Source organism: Pelecanus crispus, chromosome 9, assembly GCF_030463565.1.
Source record: "Pelecanus crispus isolate bPelCri1 chromosome 9, bPelCri1.pri, whole genome shotgun sequence".
Lineage (NCBI taxonomy): Eukaryota > Metazoa > Chordata > Aves > Pelecaniformes > Pelecanidae > Pelecanus > Pelecanus crispus.
In genome coordinates, this window is record NC_134651.1 from 32,908,810 (window position 1) to 32,931,157 (window position 22,348).

The window sequence follows — 22,348 nt, forward strand, 5'->3', positions numbered from 1 at the left end:
AGAGCAGGACCCTCAACTCCTGGATCTGGGGCTGTTGCAGACTCTTCCCTTCAACAGGAGGACGAATTAGGGGTCGGGGAGCTCCTCACTCTGCCCTGGGACCTGCTGCCCGTGGCTGCAGCCCACCAGTGCCCTACACACACTCCCGTGGGCCACCAGAGCAGAAGCCCCAGACCTTCAGCATGACATAGGTGCAAGGCACTGTCAGCACCCCAGTGCATCACATGCCCCTGGCCGAGTCCTCCCACAGGACATTCACCCACCTCTGGGCAATGGCACTCAATGCAGGAGCACAGCAGTGCCCCAGCCACAGCGGTGGAGCTGCAAGGTCACAGTGGCTTCAGAGATGGCATTGTGTCCCTGCTGAGCAAGGGGCATTTCTGAAGGCAAATACATTAGCCAGAGAGGAGGGACCACAGGTGCACCCAGTTCCATCACTCAGTGCTCCCAGGCAGGCAGGAGGAGGGGACGCAGATGAAGAGAGAACCCAAGGCAGAGGCTGAGAAGCCATCAGGGAACATGGAGGGTGCTGAGACTCCTGGGAGCAGCCAGCAGCCAGCCCGGGGCCATGCACGGGGAAGGCAGTGCTGGTCATGCTCTGCGAGTGTCTGTTTAATACTGACATGAAGTAGAAGGGGGATGTTGGCCCAGGAAGGGGTGGCAGAGGTGGTGCCAGGTAGCCTCTCCTTCCTCCATCCTGCCTAGCCACTGTGGAAGATGCGGATGCGCTGTGTGATATCCTTGCGGCACAGGGGGCAACTGTGCAGCCGCTCGCAGCAGGTCTGGCAGCAGCAGACATGGCCACAGGGCAGGAAAACTGTCTGGGTCTGTGGGAAGACAGAGGAGAGGACACAGTGTTGCTGTCCCGTAACACTCATCCCAGCGCCACTGTACTCCAGCACAGGAAGAAATGGGGCTGGAGGAGATGGGAATCACCCAAGGGTGTCACAGTGTGGGACGCAGAGCCCCGCACCCCTATCTCCATCCTGGGCACAGCCCAGTGCTGTGTGTGCTCGAGGGTCTGGGCTGTGCAGAGAGCATGAGTACAATGGGCCTGAGGGAAGGACACAGGTCAGGGCTGGACCAAGCAACCCTGTGAATGCTTCCCATGGCTGCTGTGCGGACGGAGCGGCACAGGAGCTCAGCAAGCTCCTTCCCAATCCCGCAAGAAGCATTGCCCTGCCCTGCCTCCCTCCCCTGCCCAAGCCTCAGGAGCTGGAGGGATGAGCACCCAGACATTGGCCAGGGCCAGGCAGGGATACAGATATGGGGGGGATGTGCTGGATACTGCCCTCACTCCACCCCCCTGCTCCAGCATCACACGTGTGCTGGGGTCTCACCTCCTGCTCCATGCAGACAACACACTCCGACTTCTTCTCATCCCACAGCAGTGGTGGAGCCGTTGGGACCACAGGGCTCAGAGGCTCCTCGAAGGGAGCGCTGGGTTCTGGGGCTGCAGGGACCTCAGCGTCCACCGTCCTCAGCAGCTCTGCAACCACAAGCAGGAGGTCTGAGCACCAGGACAGCTGCCCATCTCCCACCCACCCAGCACACATGGGGATGGCTGCAAGCAGAGGGGAGCTCGGGGCTCTAATAAATACAAAAGTCAAAGGGACTAGCTTGACAGCGCAGCCTGAGCTCTGCCAGCCGTCCCTGCCTCTCTTACTCGCACACCAGCCTTGCATGGCTCCACTCCCCAGAAGGAGGCATCTGGCCCTGCAGATCTCCCCGTTCAAGGCTCGGGTACCTGCCGCGAGTGTCAAAGACTAGGTGGAAAAGAACTGGTGGTACCTGGGATCGTCTTGGCCACAGCCAGGATCTCCTGAGCTCGCTTGAGGATGGCATGCTGCAGGCCAGCCTCCGTCACACCGATCTGCGATGCAAGAGGAGGACTGTTAGCTCTCGGAGGGGAAAGGAGGAGACACATGTCCCCAGGGGGACATTGTGAACCCTTGGGCCTCACTGGCAAGACCCAGCCGTGCCAATGGAAGCACCTCTGCCAGGCGTCAAAGCCACATAAGGGAATTCCCCCCGTGCCATTTCTACTACAAAGAGTATCTGAGGAATATCAAAAGACAGAGCCAAGCTACAGCTCACCCCGCAAGTGCTCTGGGAGGGCTCTCTCCTACTCAAGACAGGGCACAGAGCAGCACTAGCACCTCTCCCTGCTGGGAGGTGATGCACCAGGAGCACCAGCACTCCCTTCTGCCAGACCACGGGCACAGCCATGAGCACGGCCAGGCTCAGAGCAAGGGCCAGGCCAGCGCAGAGTCAGTCTCGTCCTGCACTATGTATCTGCTGTCTCATACCTTTTCCAGGTCACTGGCAGTCATGGTGCTGAGTGCTTGCAAGGATATTCGATGGTGTGCAAAGACTGGCACGTACTGTTCAGCAGACAGCTCAATTAGAAGGTTCACTAGCTGACGCTCCAAGCCCTCCTCCTGCAAAACACAAGGCAAGCTCCCAGACTTCGCTCTCGAGAAAAAGCATAGGGACAGGCAGCAGCAAGGCTGGCAGCACAGCCAGGCACTGTGCTCATTCCTGCCCTCTGCCCTGCTTGAAGCATTTTGCATCCCTGAAGACATTAAAGCTCAAAAGCCCAATAGCCAGAGGAGCTTTGGCCGTAGGCATTTTATGAGCGCAATTCAAAATGCTGTGCTTTGGGGAGAATGAAACATAACTGTTTTGGCAGCCAATGTCTGCAATAGCACCTGCTTTGCAAACTCGAGCTGATATGCCACACAGGCAGAGCTCAGACCCATCCCTTTGTGGCCACCCCCATGGGTATTTTAACAGCACAAAGTCCCTAGCTCAGTATGTTAGGGCAGGAATGGACAGGAGTTGCTGCATTCAGACAGATTTGCAGGGGAATTTGGGGAGCCAAGCAGAGCTGTTTGGGGGGTTCAGCTGGAACAAAAGTCCCTGCCTGGAAGGTGCTCAAAGTCTTCTGCTCCTGGCAAGCAGTTTGACAGTGGGATAGCAGCTCCAGCTGTGAGACAGCTGAGGTGTTGGCTCCTTACAGACCTGGGCAGCCCCATAACCTCCAACGTACAGAAATGAGAGAGGGCTGCTGGGCAGCTCTGTTCAGAGCATGATGGCTAAATGCAGGGCAGCCCAGGGTCTCCTCCAGCTTGTCAGCCTGTGCGAGGGGTCTGTGCCCTGCTCCCTGCCTTAGCTGAACCTGCGGGTCCATGCAAGGCTGCCTTCACTCCGCCCCCTCCATGCTCTGCACAGCAGAGCACAGCTATGGTGAAAGCATTAACTGCAGCAGCGACCTGGAGTTTCAGGGAGAGGGGCTTCTGGTTCAGCAGACGCTGGTACTGAATGAGCCAGTAGTTCTCCTGTTTGGTTTCACTCTTTGCCTCCATTTCCAGCTGAAAAACAAACTCATTCATTCAACAGCCCCAGATAACGTTGCAAGCGGTATTTAGGGCAGCCTGAGTTGCATGTATAGGAGGGGAAACCAACAGCTTGGGCTGTGCAGGGCCAGTTCAGAGCACTGCAATGGGCACAGCTATGGTAAGATGGGCATTTCTGGCCTTCTGCAGGCTGGTCCCACTTCGACCCCCCGCCCCAGCCAGTCTAGGGTTGTGCATTCCCTCCATTCACTTTGCCCCAGACACTGGAGCCTGGTCTCCTGAGGCTCAGGAGAGTCTGGAGGTCTTCAGGATTACAAGACCCACACAGGGCCCTTGTGGGATTGTGCTCTTTCCCCGCTACAACTCCCTTTCCTGATGGGGGAGATGATGATGATGATGATGATGATGATGGTGCCTCGTGCTGCACCAGGGAATGGCACTAACTGTGCCCCTGAGAGCTTACATTAGCACTTTCTGAAGTTAAATTAGTCTCTGGATCTGGACACAACTCCTCAGAGCCCTCCTCTCCTTTATTCCCGTGCTGACCCATGGACTCTTTCCCTGCAGCCAGCCCATGCACTTCCTCATCTACAGCACCTAATTAGGGGCCTTCGTTACCAGTAGTTGTCGCAGTTCTTCTTCCCTTTGCTTCTTTTCTTTGAGCAGCTGCTGCAGCAGGTAGCCAAGTGCTTGGCGTTGCTCTGTGATCACCCCCTGCAACAGAAGGACTCTGGCATCCACATCTCCGTACCATACCGATGCAAGCAATCACCCTGCCCTGATTTCCAGCAAAGCACTTACCATACCCAAAACAGTCACAGCATATGTGGAAGCCCTGTGTTCCACGGGCCCTTGGCCCAGCTGAGCAAACAGCCTGAATCCTCTCCTAGCAGCTGGCAAGGCAAACTCAAGCTGCACCCATTTTTTTCGGTCCTGCACTGACCATTATCCAGTAGTGCCAACCCCAGGCACACCTCGGGCAGCCCCAGACCGCGCTGGCCTGCAGCAGCTCTTCATCACTCCATCAGAAGTTCAGTCAATGGCATTACAAGTGTTCACGGTCCCCCTCCTTAACTGAGAAAGACCACCTGAAACTAGGTCCAGAAGCCTGCAGGTATGCAGAAGAAGTAAGGTAGCAACCTCCCCATGCCTTTGGGAAAGCTTGCTGTCATTGGGGTCTCACACCAAGCACTGCTGGGTACCACAGCAGGGTAAGTCATCACTGCAGCCACACAGCTGGGAAATGAGGAAAGGTTAATTGTCCCAGGAACATCAGACCATGTGGCATCTCTGCACAGTTCAGTCCCAGCTAGCTCATACCTGCTGGGAGGATCATTAACTGAGCAGAGGCCAGTAGTCATCGGACTTCAGACGTCCATGGACAAAGGGACAAGATGCTGTTAAAGGGCTGACCTCCTAAAGAAGAACTGTGGGGAAACCTTCATTGATTCCCATCTGGATCCTACACAGGGACAAGGTCCTCTGTTTAAGCAGGAGACAGGAACGCCTGCCTCTCACAGGCAAAACCCACCATTAGCTGATCAGAGATGCTTTGTCCTGATGGAGGCAAGAAAGCTCTTCTGCGTCAGGATCTCCACAGAGGTTAGAGGGACAACCAACGACACATGGGAGCTGCTCCAGATGAGCAACCCAGACAGCTTCAGCTAACCTTGAGATGAGCTCTCCTGCCCACCCACACTGCAGACACCCTGCTGGGATTGCTCTCTCTCAAACTGACCTTGCAAGAGACCTGTGCAAACGCCTTCCTTTCTCAGGCTGCTTTTGGTTCTTCCCACTTTCCAATGATTTATCAAGTTCATTACTATAGCACCTGTATATTGGGGGAGAAAGCAACTGTCTGCTGAATGGGAGATATCAAGCATGACTGCAGAAAAGCTTCTGCCACAGCACTTTGTGGGCACTGCCTGTGCACTGGGGGTTCTATCATAGCAGGGAACCTTTGGGCTGTAGACTGCTAAATGGCTGGGGGGTAGCCAGAGAGATGAAGCTGTTTATGCCTTGTTTCCTAGTGTCTAGTGCTGAAGTTGCAAACATAATGTGCTGCCTGCTGGGCTGCAGATGGGTGCTAGGGCAGAGCCTCATTTTCTGCACTCCTCTGGAACTTCTGTGGTCACTTAACAGGAATCATCCAAGCCCTGTGTCATTTGAACTACATCTGCCTGGGGTTCCTTGGTCTTCCCTACATGAACTTTGGGCAGTCCCCCACCATCAGGCCTCCAACACTGCAGTGTTACATGGAGGAGCTGCATGAGTTAAGGTAGCATAACCCAAATCTTACACTTCAAGGTGTCTAGCACAGGGCTCAGAGACAGTCCTGTCTTAAGTCAGCGCTTAGCAACCTGCTGGGTGCACCACTCTTGTAAAGTATATGGTGTTTGCTACTGATTTCGGGCTCACTAAACAGGTGCCCTAACCTGGCCAATAGCGCACACAAGAAAACAACTGATGCAAAGGCGTAATAACAAAATTCAAAGCCAAGCTGCTTAAGCCAAACTTGATATTCCTGAATGTGTGACTGCTGATGTAGTCAGCCCATCAAATGGTGGGATGGTGGGGCAGAGCAGCCTGGGAGACAAGGCTTGGAAATGAAGGGGGAGAGCTGAAATGAAGTAAATACATCACTGGCAGGTATTTAAAAACAAAACACAACACAACAATGTAAGAAGCCATGCGATGCGCAGCAGGCAGGTGTTTCTGGGACAGCCAATGACTGGATCGCAAAATCCCTCCCCACCCAGCAAACCTGGAACTGCCCATTGCTATCAGGGCCGGCTTATTTGTCTCTCCCCTGAAAATGCATTGAGATGTTTAGGAGCAGCAGCGATGTTCCCAAGTTACCAGGACAAAGAGGGTTTTGCGGTGTCCTGTGGGTAAGTACCCTTCTGACTAAGCATAAAACCATCTGGAAACTGCAAGGAGCAAAAGAAGCAAGTGGAGCTTTTGCGATCCCAGAGCAGAGAGAGGGTGGTGGGGCAGCCCCAGAGCCCTACATACCTGCAGCGTCTCTGTGTCCAGTTCTTGCCTCTTTAACTCCAGCTGTGTCAACTGCAATAACTCTGTTTCTATTAATTTAATCTAAACAGAAGATGAAACATTTTTTACTGACATTTGAAATTACTTCAATTTATGCTCTTTTAAAATGAGGTCTAACTGCTGCCCTGGGAGGAACGGCACTGCAGAGCCACCCAGAAGTGTGGGGAACCTCCTAATGCCCTTCCTATGCTCTTAGGGTTGCTCTTTGTCTTTTGCCTAAGGAGCTGTGTCCCCTGCTCTCTAACTGTCTCTCTACTCTAAACACCTTCTGTTCAAGTCTAGAAGCACACTGCAATCAGTTTGTTCAGGCACACCTTTTGCAGCCACTCTGGAAGGCAGCAAGTGATTGTCAAAGTCCTCCTAGCACCACCACTCAAACTGCAGATGAACTGGGACAGGGTTCTGGTTTCTAGATGCTCCAGCAAGTCCCATAATGATACATGCTCTTTCAGGTGGGCAACTGAGACACAGAGAGGTGAAGTGAGTTGCCCAAGATCCCACAGCAAAGCCAAGATGAGAGCCCAGCTCACCTATCTGCTAGGCCATGTACCATCCCCAGGCCACGCTGCTTAATGTGTGCCACTGACCACGAAATTCCTACCGACACCAGCAGGCAGTACCCATGGCTCCTACCTGTTCACTACCTGTGCAGGATGCTGGTGGGGTGGGCTGGATTTCAATAGTAAAAGGTCCAGCCGTGGTATCAAGGAACAAACTCCCTTTGTTTACAGAGCAAGGGCAAGCAAACTGCAGGGCTCTTACTGATGAACTCAAGCAACGGAGAGTCATTAGACTCATCTGGATTGTCCGTGCACAATCCATAGGCTTCCAGAAGAGATTGGTCACTGAATGACTCACTATATCCAAGCTCTTAAGCTTATCCACCAACTCCTGACCTGACACTTTTCTGCTAGTGTCAGATCAGGAGAGGGAAGATTCTGGAGCACCATGTCAGAAACCAGCCACCCATCTTTGTGCATCGACCACCACTACTTTCCCATCTTCATGCATCAACCACTGCTACTTTCTCCACCAGCTTTTGCTCTTCCCCCCGACTATCGCATTGCACCTTCAGCAGAATGGAGCTCAGAAAGGCAGGCTGAGAATGGGAAAGAAAAGGTGAACTTATGGCTCAAAGTGCAGTTCTGATGTGTTGGATGGAGATGCAGTCGACTCATGTGGAAACAGCAGCCCTGCTAAGTACACAACCTGAAGGAAATCGTAGTTGCAATTGCAGATCACCCCCACCGAGCCAATGCAGGTCTGTCCTCTAGTGACCACTCTCCACAACTTCATCCACATTAGTGCTGAGATGATTGAAGCAATGGCAATTCCACTACTTCCATGAATCTAAAACCTGCATTGTCACTCCCTCCTATGGAGCTGGGAGACTGTAGTTTAACCAACACTGCCCAACACTTTGTTACAGAGCTCCTAGCAACACAAGAGCTCTTCACTTCCTCCAGGCCCTGCTCTATGCTCACAGCACTTTGATCTTCCTCAGAAGTGTCTCATCGAATGGTGGTATGCGATGAGTAGCTGGTTGCTCTTTCCTCTGTTGCTGACTTACCTGGTTCCTGATCTGCCTGTGCATAAGATCCTTCTTCACTTGGAGAGCTTCAAAGGCAGCTTTCTGCATCTCAATCTAAGGGACAGGCAAAATCTTGTTTAGTGAGGTTGTTGATGCAGCTGCAGATGGGCCAGGAAACCCTGTTACCTTGCAGTGACTCATGTACAAGCACCTGAACAGTGCTTACTCTGGGCAACAGTGTCCTGATTACGCTATGACTTAGATCCCACAGTCCCAAAAGGTAAAACCCACTTTACAGACAGACACAGAAGTTATACTCATGTTCTTCAAACACACATTTTGAATGCTCTGTATGAACACCACCTCATTTTCAGCACCACTGAGCACCCAAGCTGTGCAATAGGGCATGGCTACCCAGCACTTCTGAAAAATGAGCTGCAGAGGTGTCAGGTTCAAAATGAGGTATTCAAAAGGAGCACAAGCTTTGAAAATGCTTCCTGTAGGCAGCTTGCCCCAAGTTGCCCAGGAAACCTGCCAAAAAGACAGGACTTCTGTCTCAAAATCCTCTCCATTAATCATCAGACCAGTTTTGCTTCCCATGGTCTGTGCTGCTGTCTTTTCTGAAAATTCACTGTCTAGTTAAAAAATATATACATTTTTCTTTCAACCACCCAAGTCAGTTTGTTAGAATACCAGAGATTCTCAAAGTTTAGCACATAGTGTTAAATAAAATAAATTTTGCATGCAGCCCAGCACAGTCACTGTTGCTCCTGTGCTCCACTCTCAATCCTGCTTTCATGTGCAGTTGCTTTCTCTTGACCGCCCCCCACCCCCAAGCAGTTTGCTCCCTTGCCTACCTGCTGCAAGATCTCACTAACAGCTCTGTTCTGATCCAGCTGTTGCCAAGCCAGGATTTGCTGGAACTTTTGATCCGTCTCAGCTAGGCTGCAAGAAGATGGATTTACCATGGAGTTACTGCTGAGTCTGAGACTCTTGATGCAAAACAAGAGGAAAAGCAGGCAACAGGGAATCCAGGAATGGAGAAATTTGTGACTGAACAAGGCTGAAGAGCCATGGCACTGTACAGCTGAAGGCTGACAGATTTAAATCCTTCTTTCATACAATCAGATGAAACCTACACCACAGACCAAGCCAGAGTAGAAGCACCACTGCCTGCATGCGCACAGCTTGAAGTCCAAACAGGGGCTGCCACTGCCCCAGCAAGCTGCTCAGGTGATGAATTTGCACATTGGTATTCTGCACTGGAAAGGGTGTGCTGATGAAGGAGACCCAGACAATGTGGCCATATATTGCCTGCGCTTGCAGGCAGGACTGGGTCTGCCCACTGCCCTCTGTTGGGCAAGTCACAGGCACACAAGGTTGTTTCTGTTCAGTGCCAGATGCTGCCAGATTAAAATTTCTCACCTTCTGGTAAACAGAATGAGCCAGAAGGCTCTCTGTACCTATAGCAATGCAACAAGTCCTACGTATATACAAACGGCATCCTTGAGACAACCCTGGGAGGTGAGGAAAGGAGTTCTGTGCTAGAGTTTGACACTGAACTGGCTAACAAAACAGGAAGAAGACCACTCTAATTTCATCCTCCATTATTTAGTAGAATGTATAAAGTAAAATAAACAGTGTAAAAAAGTGATAGTTCATCCAAAATATGATTAACATGCATATTCTTGTGCTCAGAAGGTGGTTCATTTAATCAAGTTTGACAGTTTCTTTAAATTGCAATGTCACCTGCACTTACACAGCTGTCCTGCTGCATTCCAGCGGCTGCAGGAGTTCCTGTGTGTATATATGGGAATTACACTGGGGACTGCTGGAAAGAAAGGGACTTTACAACAGTACCACCAGCCCCAGACATCTCCCACTGTACCTCGAGCAGGCCTGGTTGACAAGGTCTTGCCGACGAGACTCATAGGTCATTTGGATGAGCTTGTTCTTGTAGCTTTCGGCCAGCATTTGTTGCATGGCAGCTAGGAGACAGAAGTGCTGTCAGTCTGTGTCAGAAGCAGGTGTCTAGAACAAGCGCTCATCTACCACTGCCGCTACAATCACTTGCCATTAACAGTGCTTTCTCTCTCATTACCAACCTGTCCTTGCTTTTTCCATTCCATTCATTTCAGAGCAGACTCATTCAGCTGCAAGAATCATAGCTATTTATTGGGAAATTAGCTGAGCAAACTCCACTCTGCCAGTGCTTGCATGTCTCCAGCACTCAGAGGAGCCCAGTCACTTCCTACCAACCCTCAGGTGGGCTGCAGCTCTGCCTGTCCCACTGCAAGCAGCCCATCCTTAGGGTGACAACACACACACACCATTTCCCTTGCAACCCCAGCAGATCTGTTCATGGCCATCAGGAGCAGAAAAGGCTCCCTAGCACCATTCTTGTTTACCACATGCCTCCTGCCTCAGGAACCCGGTCAATTAACATCTGTTTGGTACCTCTGAGATATGAAGCACTTTGTGCTTCATATCCAGTCTCACAAACTCCTTGTGTGACATGCTGTAGCTATACAGGGAGCATAGCTTGCACCTGAAGGTGAGGTGAGTGAGCTGAAGGTGGAAGCGGTGGATCAGCTATGGCACATGTGCAATGCTACCCCCTGCAGCAAGCAACACAGCAAGAATGTGTGCTTGCCAGAGCATCTCCCACATGGTTGTCACCTATTCAATGCATCTCCAGAGGAACCAGGTCTGTCTTGTACCTTACCACCCCAAAGAGTTGTCTGGACTTACAGGCCACTTCCCTTCTGCGTAGATGCTCCGTCTCCTCCTGTGTTATTGCCATCAGCTGTTCCATCCTTATTCTGCCAAACAAACAAGAACAATTCAGCCACTCCTTCAAACAAGCATATCTCACTTCTCCTCCACCCACCCAGCTCAGAGCCTAAATGCTGGGCAGATTCACCCTGCCACCTGCTCAGGAAAGCCATGTGCTTATCAGAGACACAAAAGTCCTAGTGATTTCTTGGTAAGGAACCTCTGAGTCTATGGGACACAACATAAATTTTGCTCAAAGCCATGGGGACAATAGCTTCTTACACTGGAAAGCTGATCTTTCTGAGAAACAGAACATCCATGCAACACGTATATACTCTCACCAAACATGGTGCCACTCCCTTTTTTTGCTTTCCTTTCTCTTGAGGCTTGACGAGCACTTTAAAGCTGACCTAAGCAAGCAGTGCCAATGAAAGCAGCAGCCTGGCCTCCACTCCCACCTGCCCTGTCCTTGTCCCAGCACAAACACACACAGTGCCACTTAACAGATCAGGAACTGGTGTGGATGGAAAACTATGACATACAAAGGGATTATTTTCAGCCAGGTCAGTATCCCCATCCAGTTTACTGTGCTACTGCACAAACAGTTGGCTGAAGGGAGAGGGCAGCGTATAGGCAGGGAGAGTTGGGGACAACCACTTTTGGTGGCAAAGCTAGCTCAGAGTGTTGGCTGAATGGCAGCATTGCTTTCAACGTATTCCTCACAGCCTGTACACGTTACTAGATCATCATCATAAATGCCTTGCTTTCCAACAGACGTAGGATTTCTGTTGGTCCTTGATAGTGGAATGCAGGGTTTTCTTTCCAAACTCCTTAGCTAGGACCATTCAGAGATGAAAAAGAGACAAAATCACCATCTCATTGGGTTTGCCAGACTGAGTAAGACCAGGCACATCTAGTCCTGTGTCTTGCCTCCAACAGTGACCAGAACCAGCTGCAGGTATGAGATGAACTTCCCCTGACTTAAGGTGAATTCAGACTGATGGCTCTGAAAGAAAGGTCCCAGCCCTCTTACCAGCTTCTTGCCCCTTTTCTAGAAGAGCTTATTTCAAGGAGACTCACCTCTCATTCTCCAAGGATTTCAGAATGTCTGAACTTTGGTTTTGCCTAAAAAAAGATAAAACAAGAGGTTTTCATGACGCCGAACAGGACATCTTACTCCCCCAGAGGGCAAAAAAGACTTTGCTTCTCATGCATAGAAGAGCGGCTTTAAGCAGGCTGGTAAACTTGTGTCAGCACCAGCCCAGCAGGAGATCCAGCAGACTTAGGCAGTTGAGCCTTCAAATACTTCAAATATGCACCTTCCATGAAGAATTAATTTTTTTTTCCACAGCACTGCAAGACTCCAACAGCACACATATGCGTGAAACACAATTTTTTAAGGTGTCGAATTCCACTTCATTTAAATGGGACTTCGGCAGTTCAATAGCTAAGGCACCACCTACAGTCATTGATCCTGACCAGTTCCGTAACACTCAGAAAGGGCAAAATGAACAGCTCAGAATGGGACAAAATAACACAAGGCCCCGAGGGACAGAGATTACTGCAAGACACCCTGGGACCCACCTCTGGTTGTCCTCTAGCAGCTTCTGGATACGGCTGGCAATGCCTTGCTCTGCTTGCTTCAACTGCTGCAGCAGCTTCAGGCGCTCCTCCTCCAAACAGCGCTGGTGCTTTGTCAGACCCTCCTCCAGCCTCATCTGGTCCTAGGCCAAAGCAAGAGAGAACCAAAGGAGAAAGTGGTCAGTTTAGGAAAGGCAGTGTCTTGTACGGGGCCTGCCCAGAAGAGACCTACCTCTCTCACTGTCTGCAGGATCTCATCCTTCTGACTGTTGATCTGCTGAACAAGCAGAGCATGTTCTCTTTGCCCCATGTTCAGGCGCCGCTCAAATTCCAGCTTCTCCTGCATTTTTTTTTCCTGAGAGGAGCAAGAAGAAAGATGAATTCCAGAAATCAGTAGAGTGCTGGCTCTGCTCCTTCCCAAGCAAGAACAAATTCTGGCAAAAACATAAAACAAGGCACAGTAATCCCCTTGACTACAAGAAAACAAATCAAAAGGCAAACAGGAGGCTTGACGAGGGGATGGAAATATTCTCTCCTTAGGAATCCAAAAATTGCGAAGCAGAAGCTGCTGCTCTTTTTCATGACAGTCTCCAAACTCCCCACAACTCATTTCAAAGTCATAAAGCCGAAGTCCATGGACATCAACCCATACATCTGAAACACCCAATACAAACACCCGGAGGGAAGCCCAAAATTAAGGTTGTGTTCAATTCCAGACAGCAAGGGGACTCCCTTGTCTGAAGAGAACAGAGCAAAGGCAGCAGCCAGCTATGAGCAGCATTAGCTAAAGGGAGAGGTGAACTGCATGACAGGAGCTTCTGATTATTTCAAAGTGAGCTTTGCACGGGGGAAGAGAAAAAGACCAGTGAAATAAAAAGAAAAGCAAACTAAAAATGCAGCCAGGTGAGGGGAATGCAGGACAGAAAAAAGAATGCTAGGAGAGAGCAGGAATGGTGGCACTATGAGACAAAGGGCCAAGGTAGGAGTCACAGAGGGGCTGGAGTTCAGGGCAGGGACATACTGAGCAGCCTGTGCATGGACGGCTCACACACACCTGCCCACCTCATGTGAAAAACAAACTGAGCTTTCAGCACAGAGAGGCAAGAAAAAAGCCACCTGGTATGAAAGCCCCCAGATCCAACTGCAAACACAGACTGATTTAAACTGGAACTGATAGCTCAACAAGAGAGACTGCAGCTCAACGTCTGTGTGTGTCAGACGAGTCAGCCACAGATTCCCCCACGCTCCAACTTTTCTTCTGCAGTGAGGAGTGAGCAGCTCTGGGGGGGCGTTCTGCAAGAACTCAGTTCTCAAAATACTCAATTTTGGCTGAGCAACCGGATAAAGGGAGGGAAAACAAGGAAAAAAAAGTGGAGCTATTCTGCAGACAAAGCATGTGCAGTGGTTCATCCTTACCTTCCTCTTCTCATAATCCAAGAATTTATTCTGAAAAATAAGCAATATGAGCAGACATTTACTCCCAGGAGCAATATTTTGTAGATATTATTAGCCCACATTATATTTTTTCCTAACTGAGTAAAGACATCAACCAAAGGCACAAGAAGATTAACATAGCCACAAAGTCCAGTCATTCATGCTTCTCCAGGGTTAAAGAAATTTACTCTGCACTTGCTAAACAGCACAGAAATTAGCACAGCTTATCATAACATGCCTAGCCTCACCTTTCCCAGGTAGGGCTGGACATGCCTAGTACTTGGCTAGGAATCACAAGGTTCTTCTGCAGTTTGCTGTCTCCCCAAAAAACCACATGTGTTACCATGCTGCACACACCGTGTCACATTGTCACCCCTGTCCCTTGACTGCATCATTGCTTTCAAGGACAGAGACAGTTCTTTACAATGTGTGTTCCAGGAGTCAGCAGTGGTAACAAGATCCTCAACTGTCAGGGAGGAGATGAGCCATCCACGCCCACAGCGCTATGCCTGCTTCTGGGCACTGATGCTCTCTTGATCCGAAAAGACACATTTTATGGGTGAAAAGGTGATGAGGGATGATGCACTAAGTGCTCTGACATCCATTGATGGAGCAGAGAGACAAATCTAAAACCCTCTCACACAACTTCACACGCAGTGGAGCCTCACCTGCCACTCGCTCTCCTCCTCCAAGTACTTATGCACTGCCCTGTCCACCCCATCCACTGATGTTCCTCTTCCATCACTCTCCAGCACAGGAAGCAGATACTGTGAAGGAGGGTAGTATGCAATTCCACACTCTGGAAGGTATCAGACACAAAACAAGAACATTTGGTGCTTAAAGACCTCCTTGGCAGCATGGCCGAGGGCTGGCTGGTGCGTGAGACTGCTTCCAACTGTGCTCCCTCTCCCCACACACAGACGAGTGCCCAAAACAGCTCCTTCAGCTCAGGCAGGCTCAACAACAAGAAGTTCTGAGAGGAGGTAGTGCCACCCCATTCCCACCAGGAAGATAATCAAGGCTAAGCTGTTCAGAGAGAAATGCTTCCTTCACACGGGTACAGGCATGTTGATTTCTGCAGGGCTACAAAGGTTACTGCCCATATTAAAATAAGTTCTGGCTGTCCTTTTATTTTAGGGATTAGCACAATGTCTAGCAAGGCACTTCCCCTGCATAAAACCTCTTCCAAACCTTCCTGTCTGTATTAAACTCAGTGTTTACAAATACACAGTACAGTATCTTTGTCCTCTGAGTTTTCCATCTGGTTTCATCTTTCTCTCTGACAAACCATCAGTCTGCAGCCCCCAAGTCTTTTCTTACTGAAAATGAGGGTAGAAGGGACCTCGAGTGACTACTGAGTCTATCTCCTTGTCCCAAGGCAGCTATACCTGGACAATGCCTAATCCTCCCACTTGAGAAAATACAAATGACAAAACAAAATCACAGGGAGATGCAATGACTTCTTACAGTCACTCAGACAGTCTCCAAGTCAGCTATTCTGGTGCTTTAACAAACCATTATAAATTTCGTGTGACAGTAAGAAGCAAGTCTCAAGGAAGGACTCCTGTTTTGCTGCCTGCCAGCAAAGACACATCACTCACTGACCAGCCTGCCACGTGTGCACAGCATCGAAAACCACCCCAAGCAAAGCCAACCCAATGTTTGTCCTTCATTAATGCAATCTTTGAACATGCCACAGCACAGTCCCCCAAGTTCACACTACCATCCACAGACTCTTCTTGCTTACCTTTGCAGAGGAACTGCTGAATGGACTCTGTACCTGCACTGCAAATATCAGGTGATGGGTAGGTCATGGAAGAAGCATCCAAGGTCAGTGTCTCCAAAAGAGAACACACAGAGCTGCAGGTTATTCTGGTGGCCCAGCCAGAGTCCAACTGCAGTTATCCTTGCAGCTCCCCAAAATTTCACTTATGCAGTGATAATTTCATCTTACCCTAAATTCTGACATAAATACGGATTTGTATTGAATTGCATAAGGATGTTTGACATCTTTCAGAAGTGACTCCACTGTCTCTTATTTGGGAGCTTCTGAACTGGTCCTTCAGTGGAACATTTCCCTCATGCAGATGTGTTTAAGCACAAGAGGGAACAGCACTTCTCAATTACAGAAATTTTCTACAAATTTCTGTACGCTGGAGCCCTTAAGCATGATGTGTGGAAGGGATGGTGATACAAAGGACACGGAGGGAAGAGGGGTACCAGCAAGAACAAGTGGAAGGATCACTTGCTGTTTCGTCCTACTGTGGCCACCAAAAGGACCTAATGTTGCCTCCTGTAGAGAAGGGCTTAGCAGGAAGGCCCAGAAAAGAACCACTTTATCAAGCACAGGGCAGCAAGCTGCACAGATCCCTCATCTCAGAGGCTGCCCATAAGAGAAGTGAAGCCCAATGTTGTGTGTTTGAGACAGGAGAGCATTTATTCGCATCTTTCATGCTGCTGTCTGAGTCAGCCCTGTTGCCTGACATTTGCACAGTTTAGCATTGACAAGTTTGGTAGACAGAAGGTAACACATCCATAAAAATCTTGATGGTTGTCCTATTTTGAATGTGCACTCCAGGGAGCCAGAAGCCTACGGAGGCTGACAATGAGTCAGAGATCTGTCACAGCAATGGAGGCAAAAACCTCATCGGAAATATCCCATCTGCTCATTTTGAATCAGCCTTGGTGGAAGCAGCCTAGTCAATCTGAGCCCAGAGGCTCTCAGAGAGACAGCCCTGGCAGAAAATACCTGGGGGTTCACTCCCTGTGGATTACTTCTGTCATGATTAAGCAATGGCAAAAAGTGATCAGAAAAGATCAAAGCAGAAAGGGTATACAAAAGCTATTTTGGACACCATGAACCGCATATAGCCTTGTTACAATCCCCCACAGTGGGTCCTGTCCAAGCCCTAAAAATTCACTTTCTATGCTAAATTTATTATTGTATTGAGCAAGTAGGAAGGGAAGCAGCCTGCAGCAGAATTAAACAGCCTGCAAAGGGGAGAGACAGACATGGTTGACTGGGTGCATACCTCCAGTGTGCGGATGTGAGCCAGCACCCGTGGCAGTTCTTGCAGCATGTTATCACTGATATCCAGAGTGCGCAAACTCCGCAAGCCAGTCACGGTAGCAGGCAGCTCCTTCAGCTTGTTACCTATAGAGAGAGAAAAGTCATTTAGTACCACATACCTTCTCCAAAGCAGGACCCAGCAAGTTCATCTGCTGGAATACCAAACCATAATCACACATATGACTCATTTTCTATACTCTTCTACAGGGACGGGGCTATCATGGGTCACACAAGGACTCCAAAGGCTGCCATTGCCCACCAAGGCAAATGGGAATACTTGCACACAGCCCAAACGCACAGGTCCAGCAGTAGTTCTTCATGCCAAAACAACCTCCTCAGCTGAGGCCACTGCTGAAGGCTGGATCTGTGGTCTTTATCAGGAGAATATTCGTGAGATGGAGTCTTCTTCCCTTTGGTGCAAGTACCAGAGATGGGAGAAAGGGGACTGAGTGTGGGACTGCACATCTAGGGGTCAGAGGCCAGGTGCTGCAGACAGATATGGCAATGAACTGAGCTGCACTTCCAAGTTCCTCACCCTCCATTTCCTTCCTTGTTTCAGCAACAGTTCCCTGTAACAAAGTCTCCTTTTTCTCCCAAATTTATGGCACCGCGTATCTGGAAAATGCCCAGGAGTCTTGAAAAGAGGTACGGCTGTGACCTTTGTGTTAGGGTTGTGCGAACCTGGCAGGGCTACAGAGGCCCACAGGACCGAGCTCCGGGTGTCAGTGGACTTAATTGTAATTCAGTTTATCTGGGCTGACTGCTCTGCTTGCTTTACTGAACTGCTTCTGCCAAAGACCTACTATTTTTCTTACACTTGAATCTGCATAGATTTCTTAGGTTGGTCTAAATCATTATCCAGAGGGGGACAAACCCAGGCCTGGGACTCCTCTTGCAGGGCACAGAGTGCTCCCAGCTGGAGGTGGGTCTCACGCTCCCGGAGGAAGACGTGTGCCTCCAGCCCTCTCGGCACTCCTCACTGCACGAATGAGGCAGCTGGAGCTCTAAAATGCTGGCCACGTGCGGGCACACAAGTAAGCTTTCAGCTGTTGAGATTGGGCACGATGACCCAACAACCTCTCCTTCAAGAAAAGGCAATGGGCTGAATGAAAACATCATATGGACCAAGTTTGACCCATTTTCTGCTTAGATGATTCCTTCTGCCTTGCCAACTATTTGAATTCAAATCTTTCTTGTGTTCTTCCTTAGCATTCATAGTGTGAACCATTTGGTGCTTACCTTCATTGAAAGGAACAATTACTAATGCAGCTCAACATGACCCAGATAATAAAAGGTGCTTTGCCCAGAGCACCGACAAGAAACATGTGCCATACCTTTCACATTGAGCATCTGGAGCTGGGCAAGGTCTCCTATAGATTGTGGAAGACATTTTAAAAGATTCCTTTCGAGGTTTAGGACCTAAGGTATTAACAGAAAAGATATTCAAGATATTCTTTATACAAGTCTCAGGTCTTCTATGCACCTGTGCTGTTGGGACTATTTTCAGGCCCAGAAGGACAGTTTGAAAGCGGGTTTAGACAATGCTTGCTAGGTTAAAACAAAAAATTATTTTCCAGAAGCTCTGGATACAGGGTACGTCTAGCTACCTCATGCAGTGAGAAACCGTATTCACAACCAACAGCAGCAGTAGGTGCTGAATCCAGATGCAGGACCTGGGAAGCAAAGCGTCCTCCCCTCCAGGCCTGCACTCCCCCACCCTGGTGACTGAACCTAAAGCTGCACCCAAGCAGAGGGGACCCTCAGTGTGCACTACAACGCACTGCACCGAGTTTTCAACATAATCACACCAGGGAGAATGGTAAAACATGAATATTTTGCGAAATCAATTGGACTGGAAGCTCCAGCTCTGCTTGCTCATAGCACCTGCTTGGCAGTGTGAGCCATTTGGACTGACAGCCCTTGCACTAAGCTGGTACTATATAATTCAGCATGCCTGCTCTTCTCCTGCTCACCCTCTCCAACAAGCCAGTTCAACGGTGACAGTCAAGTCAATGGGATAGATCTGACATTCTGACGGCTATCATTTAAGTTGTGATTAATTATAAAACAAACAGCAGTAACCCCATATTCGTGCTGTCATGTAACATGCCCTTTACAGACACTTGGGATGCAGCTGCAAATATTTTACCTGAAGAGATGTCAGCTGACCAATATCAGCCGGAAGCGATGCCAGCTGGTTGTCATGCAGGTCTAGAACCTGGAAGAGTAGATGATTTCACCAAACAAGGTTGGGAAAAGAAGTCATGGTGCAAGAATGAAAGGTCTTGAATTATCTAGCAATGAAAATTACTTCCCTTCCAGTGAGGCTTTGAGAAGTGGCTTAAGTTTTCAAGGAGACATAGGCACTTAATTCTTGTAGGTCTTTTGAAAACTCAAGCGTCTATACATCAATAAACAAAAAAAAAGATTTGGGAGAGGAGTGACACCAAGGGAGCTGTTCCACAAAACTAGATTAGCCAACTGGATAAATCATCTCCATGGAGCCAGCCTGGCAGAAAAAGACATTTTCCGCAGGATCAGTGAGCTGAACTGCTCCAACACCAACGCTGTCACAGGGAGAGGGCAGGACTACACCTGGACACGTTCGTCCATGGGGAGAGGTGAGCTGCTGGAGTGACTCTGCCTCTTATGCAACCACAGCACAAGGGTGGTGGAGCTGGAAGCCCTCAGCATTTATATGACAGGTACGGCAATACAGCCCCATCACACACAGTCACCCATCACCAGTTTTGTTCACATTCAAATGACCCACCAGTGCAGAAGAGAGATGGATCTACTCCATAACACACTCAGCCTTGACTGACCACCACCTTGAGAAGCTGTTGAGGGGGGAAGTGTGGGATTATGAAGAGGATAAATGAGTTCTGGGACTGATTATGATTTTATACAAACCGCTCAGTGACCACTATCTGTCTACCTGGGAGGTAAACCTAGGAAAGGCAGGTTTCACACCTTGTTACCGATTCTTGGCGAAGACAGTCAGACAGAAGGAATTTATTTGGGCTAATGTGTTTTAATGCAGCTAGAATGCAAGGAAAATAGGCTGCAGATCAACTGTTAAGAATCACAATTACCTTCACAGTTATGAGACTCAGGAGGCTGCAGGACTTTGGAACTAAAGATGTTAGATTGTTCGTATGAATAATCAGCACCTGAGGAGGAAAAATCCCATTGAAACATGAACACAAGAGATGATGCTGTCTAGAACAAGCACATTTGTTGAGATTTAATTGTGCAGTCTGTAGAAGAGCTTAATATCTTATTCAGTATCATATAAAATATTAAAATAATAAATGGATTGTCACAGAAGGTCAAACATTTAACATGAGATCTAAACAAGAGCCTAGTTTCTTACATGAGAAATATCATTAGATAGGCTAAGATAGAAGCAATCACCTCATCTTTCATGACAGAAGTTAGCTCTAAAGCACGCAGACAGGCTTAGTCCTACCTAAACTGCTCTCTACATAGTATCGTACAAGTGGCCAAATTCATTACAAGCAAACTTCTTCTGAAGCAATAATATGAACAACCACATACAGTCATTTCAAACACAACAATAATACTCAAGCATAATAATAGAATTATCTAATAATTTCTGATTGCAACATTACCTTTTTTTGCAAGACTTTACAAGTTGCAAAGGCCCCATAAGGAACCTAAAAACAATTAAAAAATAGTTGTGTCAGACTTCTCAGGATACTATCTTTGTAAGCACTTCTACACTATTCACCTGTAAAGTGTGAATAATTAACTTCATTGAAAACACAAGTGATACTTAAAATTACTGGCCCCTGGTTTTGGCCCAGGATGCCAGTACTTCCCGGTTAGCTTCCATTTAAACAGCTTGCAGTATTTCTCCACAATACAGCAGTGCCGTGCATAGCACAGAACAGACCGAGGTTTAGGCAGAAGTCCAAGTCTTGTGTAATTTAATATTCAGTGTGCAGATGACTCAAGAGTTCAGGCGTATTTTCAGTTAGTCATCATACAAATGTATTCTATGGTTTTGCAACCTCGGCAAACATGCTATAGTGGGCTAAGTGAGAAAGGTGAGCAACAGGCAGGACTGAGGTCCTCATATGTGGTAGGCTTTGCAGGAGAGGGGCAGTCAGAAAAGGGATATTCCAGCAAATTCAGCCCATGCTAGCTAGCCAAGATTCTGAGCACCATGACCTGCTCTGCAGCATGGAACTGGCATCGGCCAAACTGTTGTCTAGAGTTAATTTTAAGACCAAACTGATGGCTTACTTTATTTATTGAAACTACAAAGGCTAAAAATAAGCAAGACAAGAGTTTTTGGTACCAGTCCAAAAGGAGCTGCTGGGGATCCAAGACCAGCTGCAGCTATGAATGGAGCTGGCTCAGTGTGCATCTTCTGTCTGCCACCCTTTTACCCAGACTGGCTCACAGACTGTCCCACACAGCTTGCAAACCTACACACAAAACGCTGTTGGCTTCTGATCTTGGAACAAAACACCCCAAAGTCTCAGAAAAGTCATTTCATACTGCAGAGCAGACAGCTATCCTCTCCAGGATGGTCCCAAATCTCTCCCCAAAGAGCAGTGCAATATCTATTAGCTTGTTTGGCAAAGGCTTCCTGTGACAAAAGGTTACACAGGTACCAATGTGTTTTAGAAACATACAACAATGAATAAAAACTGAACGTGAAATAGAAACGGGCTTCTGCTTAACAGGATTGCCTGGCTGCCAGAATGAAAAGCTGTGTCTCCTCTGAAAGCCTGGCAATCTGTCACTAACTGCTCACACTCCAGCAGACAGCTTGTTTCTAATTTAGTTGGCTCCCATAAAAGAAGCCAAGCTGGAAGTGAGATTTCCATCCTTAACCAACAGCCTGGAACCAGGGATTTTCACTTATAGATGAAAAGCTGGACATGAGCCGGCAATGTGCGCTTGCAGCCCAGAAAGCCAACCATATCCTGGGCTGCACCAAAAGCAGCATGGCCAGCAGGTCGAGGGAGGTGATTCTGCCCCTCTACTCTGCTCTGGTGAGACCTCGCCTGGAGTACTGGGTCCACCTCTGGGGCCCTCAGCACAAGACGGACATGGACCTGTTGGAGCTGGTCCAGAGGAGGGACACCAAAATGATCCGAGGGCTGGAGCACCTCTCCTATGAGGCCAGGCTGAGAGAGTTGGGGTTGTTCAGCCTGGAGAGGAGAAGGCTGCAAGGAGACCTTATTGCGGCCTTTCAGTACTTAAAGGGGGCCTACAGGAAAGATGGGGAGAATCTTTTTAACAAGGCCTGTTGTGACAGGACAAGGAATAACGGATTTAAACTAAAGAAGAATAGATTTAGACTAGACATTAGAAAGAAATTTTTTACAATGAGGGTGGAACACTGGAACAGGTTGCCCAGAGAGGTGGTAGAGGCCCCATCCCCGGAAACATTCAAGGTCAGGTTGGATGGGGCTCTGAGCAACCTGATGTGGTTAAAGCTGACCCTGCTCACTGCAGGGGGGTTGGGCTAGATGACCTCTAAAGGTCCCTTCCAACCCAAAGCAT

General features: G+C 48.8%; 1 protein-coding gene across 4 annotated transcripts in view; it reads right to left on the reverse strand.

The window, feature by feature from the left end:
* Nucleotides 1–216: 216 nt before the first annotated feature.
* Nucleotides 217–22,348, reverse strand: part of LRSAM1 (leucine rich repeat and sterile alpha motif containing 1) — a 28,642-nt gene continuing 6,510 nt past the window's right edge. For 2 of the 4 annotated variants that reach the window (XM_075716388.1, XM_075716387.1), the window contains exons 4-25: nucleotides 20,440–20,484; nucleotides 19,900–19,977; nucleotides 18,954–19,022; nucleotides 18,139–18,223; nucleotides 16,767–16,888; nucleotides 15,482–15,572; nucleotides 14,403–14,533; nucleotides 13,717–13,746; nucleotides 12,533–12,655; nucleotides 12,304–12,443; nucleotides 11,800–11,844; nucleotides 10,696–10,766; nucleotides 9,833–9,932; nucleotides 8,802–8,889; nucleotides 7,984–8,058; nucleotides 6,375–6,455; nucleotides 3,978–4,073; nucleotides 3,276–3,374; nucleotides 2,310–2,441; nucleotides 1,792–1,873; nucleotides 1,341–1,489; nucleotides 217–827 (exon numbers count right to left, since the gene is read on the reverse strand). In XM_075716388.1, coding sequence (XP_075572503.1) covers nucleotides 702–827; nucleotides 1,341–1,489; nucleotides 1,792–1,873; nucleotides 2,310–2,441; nucleotides 3,276–3,374; nucleotides 3,978–4,073; nucleotides 6,375–6,455; nucleotides 7,984–8,058; nucleotides 8,802–8,889; nucleotides 9,833–9,932; nucleotides 10,696–10,766; nucleotides 11,800–11,844; nucleotides 12,304–12,443; nucleotides 12,533–12,655; nucleotides 13,717–13,746; nucleotides 14,403–14,533; nucleotides 15,482–15,572; nucleotides 16,767–16,888; nucleotides 18,139–18,223; nucleotides 18,954–19,022; nucleotides 19,900–19,977; nucleotides 20,440–20,484 — 2,058 coding nt within the window. In that variant the 3' untranslated portion in view covers nucleotides 217–701. Of the gene's footprint in view, nucleotides 828–1,340; nucleotides 1,490–1,791; nucleotides 1,874–2,309; nucleotides 2,442–3,275; nucleotides 3,375–3,977; nucleotides 4,074–6,374; nucleotides 6,456–7,983; nucleotides 8,059–8,801; nucleotides 8,890–9,832; nucleotides 9,933–10,695; nucleotides 10,767–11,799; nucleotides 11,845–12,303; nucleotides 12,444–12,532; nucleotides 12,656–13,716; nucleotides 13,747–14,402; nucleotides 14,534–15,481; nucleotides 15,573–16,766; nucleotides 16,889–17,102; nucleotides 17,128–18,138; nucleotides 18,224–18,953; nucleotides 19,023–19,899; nucleotides 19,978–20,439; nucleotides 20,485–22,348 lie in introns of those variants that run through there. The other 2 variants (XM_075716389.1, XM_075716390.1) reach the window with 2 other exon arrangements.